Source organism: Rhinolophus sinicus, linkage group LG11 (genome assembly GCF_036562045.2).
Source record: "Rhinolophus sinicus isolate RSC01 linkage group LG11, ASM3656204v1, whole genome shotgun sequence".
NCBI classification, from domain to species: Eukaryota; Metazoa; Chordata; class Mammalia; order Chiroptera; family Rhinolophidae; genus Rhinolophus; species Rhinolophus sinicus.
The window spans coordinates 66,019,517-66,034,045 of record NC_133760.1 but is presented as its reverse complement, the minus strand read 5'-3'; the positions used below and the strand labels follow the sequence as shown (position 1 = coordinate 66,034,045).

The 14,529-nt window shown below is 36.6% G+C and overlaps 2 protein-coding genes across 3 annotated transcripts in view; one reads left to right on the top strand and one right to left on the bottom strand.

Moving 5' to 3' along the window:
- MEST (mesoderm specific transcript) overlaps positions 1-13,829 on the top strand; it is an 83,606-nt gene extending 69,777 nt beyond the window's left edge. The window contains exon 12 of the mRNA XM_074315606.1: positions 13,686-13,829. Within this exon, the coding sequence (XP_074171707.1) occupies positions 13,686-13,770 (85 nt within the window). The 3' untranslated portion in view covers positions 13,771-13,829. The remainder of the gene's footprint in view (positions 1-13,685) is intronic.
- Positions 1-14,529, bottom strand: part of COPG2 (COPI coat complex subunit gamma 2) — a 111,700-nt gene that overhangs the window by 62,064 nt on the left and 35,107 nt on the right. For both annotated transcript variants that reach the window (XM_074315602.1, XM_019751183.2), the window contains exons 10-12: positions 2,627-2,760; positions 2,010-2,077; positions 75-263 (exon numbers count right to left, since the gene is read on the bottom strand). In XM_074315602.1, coding sequence (XP_074171703.1) covers positions 75-263; positions 2,010-2,077; positions 2,627-2,760 — 391 coding nt within the window. The remainder of the gene's footprint in view (positions 1-74; positions 264-2,009; positions 2,078-2,626; positions 2,761-14,529) is intronic.

The following is a 14,529-nucleotide window of genomic DNA, read 5'->3' as shown; positions in this document are numbered from 1 at the left end:
AAATTTAAAACTTCTGATCATCAAAAGATACTGTTAAGAAAATAAATGGGCAAGCCACATATTTAAACTCTTACCTTGAACTCATCTGAGATTTCAGACACAAAAGAAGATATCTGCTTCATGAGCCTGTCCACACTGCTCTCACTTCCTGTTTTGAGGAGTGTAGTAATGGCCAGGGTAGCAATGCTTCTGTTTGAGTCTGTGATCAAGTTTTCTAAGTCCAGATTGCAGGCAGTGACAGCAGAGGGGTGCTTCATTGCCACCTTGTGGAAGGGCAAGAAAAATATTAAGCAAATTTTTATTAATAAAGAACAGAACTTGAAAAAACAAAGAATGAGGGAAATAGAAATTTTAATTTAAGTGGCTTTTTAAAACCTAAATGGGACAACACAGGTTAAAAGTAACTGTTTCAATAACGTTTCCAATTAATAAGGTATGATATGTCATTTGACAAATGATTAATAGCCATAGTCATAGTACAGCATTGCACTTTCTCTTCCCTGGTTTCTATAACCTTTATAACAATATCACCGTGTCTTTTATCACAGTTGGCTTGTTTATCCTTATGGTACATGTATACATGGATATCTATTCTACTAGATGATAGAATCTCTAAGTACAGGACCGTGGCAAACATTGCTCAAGACTGTTAATATCTTATCACTTTAGAAAACACTTCTGTTTTTAAACAAGCAAAGTCCAGCCAAAGCGAATTGCTCATGTTCACAACATCCTGTCTGTCATTCTGCTTTTTTTGTTTTTGTTGATGCCGTTCCCCTCTCTGCCTACCCCAATACTGGTATAGAATCCTTTACCCACAAATCTAAAAAATTGAAAACTAAGCAAAATACTGGCATCAAAATTCATTTAATAGCAAACATGACCCAAACTAATGTAAAACTAATTAAGTCTTAATTTAGTCCAGTTAGTAAGGATAGTCACATGTACAGTGTAGAAATATTAATGTCTCTAATGGTGGGGTGCTGCTCCAGGCCTAGTGGGGATAGTACATACAAGATAACATCATATAACGTTTCTAAAATTCACAAAATACTGAATTCTGAGACACATCTGGCTCCAAAATTATAGGTGAAGGAATGTCACTTATATCAACTCTTAAATACAATTCAAAGAATTGTTCTATAAAGGCTTCTTCCATGGCTGCTCTAAACTTCTCTCTCCTCCAATTGTTCATACAATTAATTTATTATCAATCACGTACTGCCTTATGATAAGTCTTCTACTACATTAAACTTTTCATTTAAAATTTTTATCGTTATTTAATTTATTCTGTGTTTCTGTACTGTATGCTCTAGACTCACGTTACAGCTAAGCATTTGTGGCTAGTCCAAAGTGAGACACGTTGTAAATATAAAATAAAATATACACTAGATGTGAAAGACAGTATGAAAAATTAAAAGGCGAAATATATCTTCAACAATTTTATACTGATTACATGTTAATACTACATTTTATATATATTAGGGTAAATAAAACATTAAAATTAGTCTCGTCTTTAAAAAAATGTTAAGTGTTTAGCTATAAAATTTAAAATGTCATATATAATTATCATTGGACTGTAGACCAGCACCATCCGAGAGGACTTTCTGAAATGACAGAAATGTTCTGTATCTGTACTGTCCAAGGTGAGAGTCACTAACCACATGTGGCTACTGAGCACAGGAACTGTGACTAGAGTGACAGAAGAAATCCATTTTTAATTTTATTGAATTTTCATTAATGTAAATGGAAATAGCCCCTTGTGACTAATGGCCATCATATCGGACAGTGTGGCTCTATCCTGTGCAGTGCTTAAAGGTCAGAAATGGATGGTAATCTGCAGTTGAATAACAGTAACAGGGGCGATACCTAAGGGCACAATACAAGTGAGGTGCTGCAGAAGTGAAGCCCATCACACCTACTAACCATGGAGAGAAAGCCAAATGTTTCCATTTATACTTCTCCATCAAATATGGATGTAAGTCAATCGTTAGCAAAGGGACACCTACCTTGTTCAAGGTCCTCACAGCTGCGTATCTCAAAGCTGGCTTAGGAGAGCTACAGAACAATTGAAGAACTAGAAAAGAAAAAAGATCACTGTGAATATAGCTCATTGCATCATAGAGCATATATCTGAAAATACAGTACGTGAAGAAACATATTTGAAATATGCATAAGAAATTAGATCACAGCGTCAAAAATTCACATGAAAAGTATATCGTCAAAAATGGAAAAAGCCATTTTTGTCAAGTTATAAAAACTTTATAGTATAGAAAACAAAGTTTATTCTTTTTTTCTAAAAGAAATGATATAACCATTAATATCTGAATTTAAATGGTAGGAATATTTATAGTTACAGGAGCAAATGGGCTTTTTAAACATTAAGGAGAACTGATGGCATTAAAGTTACTTTTAAATGTTTTACATGGGAAAATAGTAACTTCAGAAAAAGAAGTATGCGTAATTATGAACAACCAAAATAATCATCTATATATCAAGATGCAAAAGCTGTATATACAGAGCTAAGGTTCAAAAATCATTCTTAATAGCCATCCTGCAGACCTTGTAACTTAAAACAAAAGCATAAGAATATAAACAAAAGCCAATTATGAAATACACAACTAACCTGAAACAGCAGGTGCCAACTCCCTTGCAGTGCAGTTAGGAAGATGGATGATGGCTGAAGCGGCTTCATAAATAACCATTTCATGTTTATTTCGCAAGCAGCTCTCAATGAAATCAAAGAGTGGGCTTTCATGACTGACAATAAAAATATATGGGCCATGATTAGATATCAAAAACAACAAAGGCAATATGCATAGTGGTTAAAAACACACATTGACTGAGAAGCACTTTTGGAATTATGGACGAAGGACCTCTGGAAATCCATTCCTCCATAAAAATAATGAGAACACTGGCATACATTTTCAAAATCAACTTTTTCATCACTCTACAAATTATCTAAAGGCTTGCAACAATCCTAGGAACATTTATTTGAGAAAAGAACAGCAAGTTTTCTGATATTTTGACTTGCTCTATTTCCATTCTCTCTTCCCAGTTTCAAGGCATCCCTGGAAACCAGCAGCCTCGCAAACATAGTAGCTATGAAAGCCAGTAGCCTAGCAGCCACTGGAGGAGGCAGGTGGGTTTGGAGCTCCCTTGAAAGCCCTGTGCCCAGAGATCTGTCAGGATCTGACTTGATTGGTGCTCCCTAGAATAGCCCCATTCCTGGAGCTAATCTATGTATCATCTGACTCAGAGCTCAGGCACTGAGGAAAGCCTTATGCCTCCAGGGAGTTTGTCCCCAAAAATCACTGGCAATTGTTTAACATTGCAGTTGCCAGAGGCAGCGATTCCAGTTGGGGCAATCAAGAAGCTGGACAAAAAACTCAAAAGGAAAATCTGAGGACTGAGATGTCTGTAGGGAGCTTTGACAATTTCTGACATATTCCTGAGGATGTAGAAGGCCATGCAAATGTGGAAGGCTGTGCAAATATCCAGGAAAGACCTGACAGAGCCCTGATCTCTCACCAATGCTGACCTTGAGGTTCTGCATAAGTAGGAAGTGAAGGCTAACGCAGTTATAAATTGCAAGAGCATGGAAGACATACCCCACTCAACACACAAAGTGCCCATTGGAAAAAGGGTAAGAGACATATTGCTTTAAAGCTTTTAAGAAAATCTGCCCCCAAATTTTCTGACGACTCAGCTAACTAAGCAGAGTGGCCACGTATGACAAAGAATAACGACTGCACTATTTGCCCAGAAAAGTCACCAAACAAACAACAATAAAGAGCAACAAAAAAACTCTTGAGAGGGTGGACAGGTGGATCAGTTGGTTAGAGCATGAGCTCTGGGCAATGGGGCTGCCAGTTCAATTCCCACATGGGCCAGCGAGCTGCGCCCTCCGCAACTAGAATGAAGTCAATGAGCTGCAGCTCAGCTCCCAGGTGGTCAGATGGCTCAGCTGGTTGGAGCGCGGGCTCTCAACCACAAGGTTGCTGGTTCGACTCCCGCAAAGTATAGTGGGCTGCACCCCCTGCAACTAACAATGGCAACTGGACCTGGAGTTGAGCTGCACCCTCCACAACTAAGATTGAAAGGACAACAACTTGACTTGGAAAAGTCCTGGAAGTACACATTGTTTCCCAATAAAGTCCTGTTCCCCTTCCCCAATAAAATCTTAAAAGCAAAACAACAACAACAAAAACTCTTGAGGATGGGAAAGGGGGAAATCTGAAAACCAGAATTATATTACTTAAAATATCCAGTTTTTGACAAAAAGTTATGATACAAAGAAATAGTAAAGTATGGCCCATGTATAGGAGGGGCAAAAGGTGATCAATAGAAATAATTCCTGAGGAAGCACAGATGTTGGATTTGCTAGGCAAAGGCTTTAAGTCAACTAATATAAATATATTCAAAGAAATAAAGGAATCCATGTCTAAAGAATGAAAGGGATTAAAGAATTAAAGAATTAAAGGCATGACAATCATGTCTTACCAAAGAGAGACTATAAATAGACAGAAATTAGTTATTTTTTTGTTTTTTTAAAAAACCAAGCAGAAATTCTGGATTTGGAAGGTACAATAACTGGAGTGAAAAATTAAAATCTGCAATTCAACACTTGATTTACACTGGCAGTAGAAAGAACCAGAAAACTTGAAGATAGGTACACTAAGATAGTCCAGTTGAGGAAAATAAAGAAAAAAGAATGAAGAAAAAGGAACAAAGCCTTAGAGATCTGTGGAATATGACCACATGTAACAACATTTGCATAACAGGAGTCCCAGAAGGAAAGGAGAGAACAAAAGGGCAAAAGGAATATTTGAAGAATGGCCAAAAACTCCCCAAATCTGATTTAAAGTATTAATCTATGCACTTAAGAAGCTCAACAAATCCTAAGCAGCATAAATACAAAAGGATCCACACACAGAAATAGCATAGTCAAACTGCCAAAAGCATAAGACAGAGAGAAAATTTTGACAGCAGTAAGATAAAAACTACTCATCACATGGTACGGGGGTGCATCAATATAATTAATGGCTGACTTTTCACCTGCAACAGTGGAAGAGAAAGGGCAGTAGACCATTTTCAAAGTGCTGAAATAAAAAGACAAGAATTCTATATCCAGCAAAACTACCCTCCAAAAATGAAAGATGAAAAAGAACACTCCTACATAAGCAATGTCTGAGAAAATGCATTGCTAATAGATTTAATTTACCAAAAATACTAAAGAAAGTTCTTTAGACTGAAATACTGACTCTGAGCAGTGACACGAATAATCAAGGAGAAATAAAGAGCACTAGAAATGGTAAATATGTAAAGTGATATAAAAGATTCTATAGATACATTGTTTTCATTTCTTTACTACTTTAAAGGACATATAAAATTGTATAAAGCAATAATTATAACACTATGTTGGATTTATAACACACACATGTAATACACATGACAATAAGAGCAAACAGGAGCAGGGAGAGAATGGAAATACATTGGAGCAAAGATTCTATATTTTGCTAGAATTAAATTAGTATTAATCTGAAGTAGATTGTGGTAAATTAAAATATATGTTCTAATCCCTAGATTAACAACTAAGAAAAAGTAGAAAAAAAGTAAAAATATTGACAGAGAAATTAAAATGATACACTGAAAATATTTAACACAAAAGAAAGCAATCAAAGAGGAACAAAAAATACAGGAGACTTACATAGAACAAACAGAAAAATTGAAAAGGTAAATCCAGCCATATCAATAATTATATTAAATGTGAATGGTCTAAACACCTAACCAAACCATAGAGATTGCCAGACAGTATGAAAAAGCAAAATTCAATTATATTCTATCTACAAGACACACACATTAGATTCAAAGATACAAATAGGAGGAAAGTAAAAAGATGAGAAAAGATATACCATACAATCAGGAGTGGCTATACTAGTATCAGACAGAACAGAATTTAAGACAAAAATATAATAAGAGATAAAAAGACATTTCATAATGAGAAAGAGATCAATACACCAGGATGATACAACAATGACAAATATACACACACTTAACAACAGAGCCTCAAAATACATGAAGCAAACCTTGACAAAATGAAAGGAAAAACAAATCATTTAACAATAGTTGGAGATGTCTATACCTACCCAATAATTAATAGAACAACTAGATATAAAATCATCAAGGATATAGGAAACTTGAACAACATAATCATCCAATACAAGCCAATGAGTGTAAAATACACATTTTTAAGAACATATGGACAGGTCTCAAGGATAGATTAAATGACAGTCATAAAAAAAGTTTCAATACATTTAGAAGGATGGAAATCATCGAAGTATGTTACCCAACCACAGCTGCATTAAATTATAAATCAAGAGAAAATAAATAGGAGAAATCCCCAAATATTTGGAAATTAAACAACATTTCTAAATAACTCATGAATCAAGAATAAATCAAATGGAAATTGGCAAAATATATGAAACTGAATGAAAATGAAACATACCACATAAAATTTATGAGACATAGATAAAAGCAATGTTTGGAAGGAAATTTACAACTTTACACACTTATACTAGAAAAGAAGAAAGGTCTGAAATCAATAACCTGAGCTTTCACAATTAAGAAATTAGAAAATGAAAAGAGTCAATGAAGCCCACAGTGAGAAGATATAATAAAGATCAAAGCAGAGATCAATGGACTAGAATGAAGAAAAACATTAAGAAAAAAAAATCAATGAAATCCAAAGTTAATTCTTTAGAAAGATCGACAAAATTGACAAACTTTCAGCTTGACTAACCATGAAACAAAGAGAAAAAAACACACAAATTACCGACCCTAAGGAAACTGAAATGATTTTAAGGGTGTATTATGAACTATATGCCAACAAATTAGATAACTTAGATGAAATGGACAAATCCCTAGAAATATCAAACTACCAAAACTGATTCACAAAGAAATACAAAATCTAAATATACTTATGAGTTATTTATTTAAAACCTTTCCTCAAAGAAAAGCCAGGTCACCATATATTTGACCTCCTTTATCCTCTTGGTGATGGGAGGAGAAATGATTCTGGGTGGTGAGAACACAATGTGATATATAGATGATATATTATTGAACTGTACACTTGAAACCTATGTAATTTTACTAACCACTGTCACCCCAATCAATTAAAAAAAATTTTTTTTGAACATACTATAAAAAAGAAAAGAAAAAGCAATGATTTCATTGGTTAATTCTATCAAATATTTAAAGAAATAATACCAATCCTTCACAAACTCTTTCAGAAAATAAATGAGGTGGGTACACTACTTTCCAACTAATGTGATGCCAGTATTACAACAAAGACAAGTTTTCACAAGAAAACTACAGACCAATATCCTTCCTGACACAGACATAAAACTCCTTTTTAAAAAATCAGCAAACTGAATCCAGCAATACATAAATAGATTTATACACCATAATTAAGTAGCATTTATCCCAGGAATGAAAAATTGGTTTAACAACAGAAAATCAATTTTTGTTATATACCAAATTGATAATATAAAGGACAGAAACCACATGATCATCTTAATAGATACAGAAAAAGTAACTCTAATACTCATTCGTGATAAATACTCTTAAAAAAAAACCAGAGGCTGAAGGGACTGTCTTCAATCTGACAAAGGGCATCTCCAGAAAATCAACAGTTAACATAATGCTTATTGCTTTCCCCTTAAGATCAGGGACAAAGCAAGGATGTTTGCTTTCACCACTTCCACTCAACAATGTACTGAGGTACAAATTAGGCAAAAAAAGAAATCAAAGACATCCAGTTTGGAAAGGAAAAAGTAAAACTGTCTTTGTTCACAGATGACATGATCCTGTACAGAGAAAATCCCAAGGAATACATACACACACGGAACTGAATGACCATAGCAAGGTTATAGGATACAAGATTAACATGCAAAAATCAATTTTATTTCTGTATGTTGGCAATAATTAATCCAAAACAAAATAAAAACATTTCCATTCATAATAGCATTAGAAAGAAAATACTTAGAAATAAATTTAATAAAAGTAATGCAGGCTTTTACACTGAAAACTACAAAACCCTGCTGAGAAATCTAAGTAAATGGAGAAACAGTCTCTGTTCATGAACTAGAACAACACGATAGATCAAAGAGACCTAACACACATACACAGAACATTTCACCCAACAGCAGCAGAACATGCATTCTTCTCTAGTGCACACAGAGCATTCTCCAGGATAGATCACATGGTAGGTCACAAGAGAAGTCTTACAAAATTTAAGGTTTAAATCATAACAAGTATCTTTTTCAATCACGATGAAATAAAACTAGAAATTAATAACAGAAGAAAAAATGGAAAATTCACAAATATGTAGAAATTAACACACTGTCGAACAGCCAATGGGTCAAATAAGAAATCAAAAGGGAAATTAGAAAATATCATGAGACAAACAAAAACACGACATACCTAAACTTGTGGGATGCAGTAAAAGCAGTACTAACAGGGAAATTTATAGTAAAAAAAACCTGTAATTTTTTGAAACACCATCTATGATAATATACATACAAAATCAAAAAGAATTGCCAGAGAAATTCTGAGAATTAACAAGTGAATTAACAAGTGAGGGGGTAAGGGTAACTTTGTCCAAAACTGACCTCCTGGTCACCCAGAAAAGAAGTTGGATTCCTATGGGCCTCCAGAACAACTGGACTCAGCCAAATGTATAAGGCAATCAATTCTGGTCAATCACAAAGCTCAAACTTGAGCTCTTTGTCGTCATGCCAACGGAGGGGCTGGTACTTCCCCAACCATGAAGGCTGACATGGACGTTCCTGCTACTAGCATGCCACATTGTACAGCTGAAAGGTTTAGACCTCAGCCCCTGATTATTCCAGGGAAGGGCTGCTTCCCCTCAAAATCAGCATGCAATGCAACTCAGAGAAATCTGAAGTAAAACTATGGGTGAAGTGTCTTTACTGTCATATAATTTTTAGAATTTTCTCTTTATCATCTTGGATGTTAAAAAATTTAAGCTTTGCAGTAGTTTGTCATGCAAAAATTTATAATCAGATCATAAGTGAATTATTACAAACCTACTATGACAAAGAAAAGGAATATATCAAACATTCCAGAAGCCCCATATGCCACCTTCCAAGCACTACTGTGATCCTGCCCTAAAGGTATGTACTATCTATCCTTTAATACTGTAGATTACTTGTGCCCATTATGTTTAAAATTAACTTAAATAGAACTATACAAAATTTGTTTGTGTGACTGCTTAGTGAGATTTATCCGTGTGGTTGCATTGAACAGTAATTTGTTCGTTTCCATTGTTGTCTACTATTGTCTGTATGAATATACAACTTATTTTTTATTCCGTCATTGATGGACATTTGGACTGCTTCCATTTCAGGCTATTATGAATACCAGTACTAACGGTATCCATGTTTGACTTTTGACAAACAAATGTATGCATTTCTGTTTGGTATTTAAAAGAAGCCAACTGAGATTCTGATTGGGGGTTTCACTGAATCCACAGATCAAAATAAGATGTCACATCATTACAGCACTGAATATTCCAATCTAAGAACATGATATGTTCCAATCTAAGACCCTCCATTTATTCAGGTCATATTTTAAATAACATTTTATAATTTTCTGGGTAGAGATGTACACAATTTTTGGTAGACTTATTCCTAAGGATTTCATTTTAATATAAATGGTACCATCATTTCAAAATTTTACCTTATTGATTGGGTGCTGGGATATAAAAATGTAATTGGTTTGGGATACTGACCTATCCAATAACTGTGGTAAATTCATGTATCAATTCCAATAATGTACAGATTACTTTGCATTTTCTATATGCATAATCATGTTGTCTGCAAAGACAGTTTTCAAATCTTTAGATTTTTTTTTTTTTACTTATTGCACCACGTAGGACTTTCAGTAAAATGTTACTTAAAAAATAGGATTAGCTGGCATACTTGTCTCATTCACAATCTCAGTGGGAAAGCCTTCAATAGTTCACCAATAAGTATAGATTTTACTGGAGATTTTTTGGTACCCTTATCAGAACAATGATGTTCCCTTCCATTCTTTGCTTTGAAAAGAAATATGAATATTTTAATCACAAATTGCCATTCAATTTTATCCACTACTTTTTGTTGCATCCATTCAGGTGTTAAGATTTTTCTTCTTTATTCTTTAAACAAAAAATGTTACATTGATTTTTTTTTTTCCAAGTCAAGTTGTTGTCTTTTCAATCGGAGTTGTGGAGGGTGCAGCTCAACTCCAGTCCAGTTGCTGTTGTTAGTTGCAGGGGGTGCAGCACACCATCCCTCGCAGGAGTCGAGGAGTCGAACTGGCAACCTTGTGGTTGAGAGCCCACTGGCCCACCTGGGAATCGAACCGGCAGCCTTCGGCCTTAGGAGCACGGAGCTCCAACCGCCTGAGCCACCAGGCCGGCCCGTTACGTTGATTTTTGATTGTTAGGTCAAACTTGCATTGCCAGGATACATGCATATTGGGAAATATTTGTTCATTATTTCTTCATATATCTTTTTGCTCCATTCTCTCACAACTTTCTCTGGAATTCCAATTACATATTACCATGTTTCCCCAAAAATAAGACCTAGCCAGACAATCAGCTCAAATGCGTCTTTTGAAGCAAAAATTAATATAAGACCCAATCTATTACATTATATTATGCCCGGTCTTATCTTATATAAGACCCGGTATATTATATTATATTATATAAGACCCAGTCTTAGATTATAGTAAAATAAGACCGGGTCTAATATTAATTTTTGCTCCAAAAGACGCATTAGAGCTGACTGTCCAGCTAAGTCTTATTTTCAAGGAAACACGGTAAGTGGGAGGCCACTTGATATTACAGTTCTCTGAAGCTCTGTTTTTCTTTAGCTTGTTTTCTCTGTGTTCTTCAAATGACTTTCTATTGCTCCATCTTCAAATTTACTCTTTCACTCTTTCGTCACCTGTCTCTAATCTGATGTTAAGCCCATCTGTCAAATTATCCATTTCAGTTAGTATACTTGTAGCAGGCAGAATGGCTCTTCCATGGAGGAAGGAACCTGTGAATATGCTAACCTTACATGGCACAGACCAACCCCTGGCTGACAGTCAGCAAGGAAATAGGGACCTACAATCTATGACCACAAAGAAATAAATTTGGCCAACATCCTAAGTGAGAGTGGAGGTAGATTCTTCCTGTAAGCCTCCAGGAAACAGCAGCACCCTGCCAACATTTTGACCTTAGTTCACGGGACCTATGTCTAACCCACAGAACTGTGAGGTCATAGTGGATGTTGTGATGGGCCATTCCAGTTATGGTAATTTGCTATGGCAGCAATGAAAAACCAATACAGGTCCCTGGAAGTGAGGTGATGCTGTAACACATACCTAAAGTTGTGGAACTGCCTTTGTAATCAGGCAGTGGGTGGAGGCTGAAAGAATTTTGAGGAGTATGATGAAAAAAGCCTACATTGCCCTGAACACACTATTACTAGGAATCTGGTCTCTAAGGACACTCAGTGAAGGCTCACAGCTGGCTTGTAGAAATCCAGTCCTGGAGAATCCTGTAGTGATGGCTCAGAAGGAAGTGCGGACCATGTTATTGTAAAGTGGAATAGGGTGGGTCCTTGTTATGTATTGGCAGACAGCTTAGTGACACTGTGTCCTGCAGTTATGTAGAAAGCAGAACTTGTCAGCCATGAACCTGGCTATTCACTTGAGGGCATTTCCAAGGAAAAGTGTTGAAGATGTGACCTGGTTTCATCTTGATGCTTACAGTAAAATGAGAGATGACAAATTCCATCAGTGGAGAACTCCATCAGCTCTGGCCTGTGCCCACGAGCTCCAGACGGCCTGTGAGCTTCCCTTCCTGACAGCCTGCACTACCAAGCCCGAAAACTGTATATGCCAATTCTTTGTATACTCATATATTTATCCCCTTTTGGGTTCTGCTTCTGTAGTACAATTCTGACTGGCAAAGAATTTTAAGATCTACAATTTCTTTTTAGCTCCTTTTGATAGGTTCAATTTCCTCTGTTCATCCATTATAACTATTTCCCATTAAAGTCTTTAACAAATTTAGAATAGATGTGTTGAAGATTTTGTCTGTTAACTCTAATGTCTGGGTCATATCGGTCAATTTCTATTGATTGTTTTCTTAACTATCGGTAACACTGCCCAAGTTCTTTGCACTATTAGCAGTTTTTCACTGTACACGGTCACACATCACTTGATATGAATGCGTTCTGAGAAATGCATTCATTAGGCAACTCCGTCATTGCACAAACATAAAATGCATCTACAAACCTAGATGGCATAACCTACTGCACACTTAGGCTATGTGGTACAGCCTACTGCTCCTGCACAGCATCTTACTGTACTGAATACTGTAGGCAACTGTAACACAATGTCACCCTCATCCACACCCAGTGAAAGATGTTTGCCATCTCAACCACAGCCGTGTTGATTTTTGCAACTCCTCATGCTGGGCAGATCTTTTGAAATCATGAACGAGCCTTTGAGTGTCTTCTTCTAGATGTCACTCATACACTCTCTGTTGACATCCCCCCAAGACCAAGCAAGGTTCTTGATGCAGCCGTGCATGTTGTAATCCCTCCAGAACTGCATCATTGTCTTCTCAGTTGCAGCAACAGCCTGGGCAAAGTTCCCCATCAGGCAGGAGGCCTTAAAGCTGCTATAACTCCTTGATCCATTGGTTGGATCAAAGAGGTTGCGTTTGGAGGGAGAAACACCACTTTGATATTGCGATAAAAAGAGGGTGTCAACAGTAAGAAAAATCTTGAAAGGTATGTTATGCTTCAAACAGTGCTTCTCCATGTCACTGGTATAGTAATTCAGAAGGGCATCTTGGGAGAGGAGCTGGGTCATGCATGACTTCTTATTGCTCCCGTAGGACACTGGCGTGTGTGCTTATCGACATGCTTCACAACCCTGAGGTTCCCTCTATGCCAGATCACAGAGGGTTTGCATCTGTAGCCTGCAACATTGCCCCCAAACAAGACTGTTATCCTGTCCTTAAAAGCCTTGAAACCTGGCATTGACTTGCCCTCCTTATGGATGAAAGTCCTTTTCGGCATCCATTTCCAGAACAGGGAGGTTTCATGTATATTGAATATTTGCTGGGTCAAGTAAGTTTCTTCCACAATCAGTTTATTTAGAGTTTCCAAAAATTCTTCAGCTGCCTTCCCATGAGCACTTGCAGACTCACCACTTACTTTTACATTATGTAATGAATAACGATTCTTGAAATGTTTAAACCACTCAGAGCTAGCAGTGAATTCAGTATCAGAGTCAGGGCCAGCCTTCCCTTTCAACATTGCAAACAAATGTTTTGCTTTGGCCGTGTTCATCACAGTGCTGAGAGGGAGATGCTTCTGTGTCAGGTCTTTAACCCAGGTCACTAGAAGTTTCTTCATGTCTGATACAGACCCTTCTCCAATTTTTCTTAAGTCTCATTGCCTTCATTGAAGCAGATCCTTTAACAGTTTCCATCACTTGTTCTTGTTCTTCAATATCATGGCTGGAGTGGAATGGGACACGCCTGACTGGCAAGCAATACCCATCACTGATTTCCCAACTTCATCGTCCTTAATTACTTTCAATTTCATTTCCAGGTCAACCACTCGATGTGGCCTCTTACTGGTGACATCAGCAGTGGATTTTGTATTCTCAGGGGCCATGATAAGCAAAACAACATGAGATTAAATCAAGCACAGGAGAAAATGATGCAATTGAGAGACTCGGTGAACACAAGAAGTGTGAGTGTGCTGCAGACACATGTAACACGGCGTACTGGTTTACAGCAAGCTGTTTTTTTTTGTAAGTATAAAGAGTACACTCTAAAATAATGATAATTAGTACAGTAAATACATAAAGCAGTAATAGTGATTTGCTATCTACCAAGTATTGTGTACTGTACATAATTGCATGTACTGTACTTTTACACAACTGGCATTGAAGGAGGTTTGTTTACACCAGCATCACCACAAACATGGAAATAATGTGTTGTGCTACCACATGATGACAGCTACGTCATTAGGTGATAGGAATTTTTCAGCTCCATGATAATCTGATGGCACCACCTTCACATATGTGGTCCATTGTTGATCAAAACATCGTTATACGGCACATGACTACAGACTCTGTGAACACAAAGACACTAGAATTTATGATGTTTCTCTACCAGGCAGTTGACCAGACTGGGATCAAACTCCAAGCTTTATCTTCTCCATGGTAAACTGCAGCCAGATTCTCCAGTCAGTTCTTTCAGCTCATGTCTACTACTTTTTGCCAGATTTCCTAGAGTCTTGCCTGTACAAGGATTTTTGCAGACTTTAAAATTAATTTTGAGGCTCACCCCATTTGTGGCTCCCTCTTTTCCAGGATTTCTACCATAAGTTTTTAACACTCTTTCCATTTCAAACTGTGTTCTGACCCCTCTGTCCAGAAAATACCATG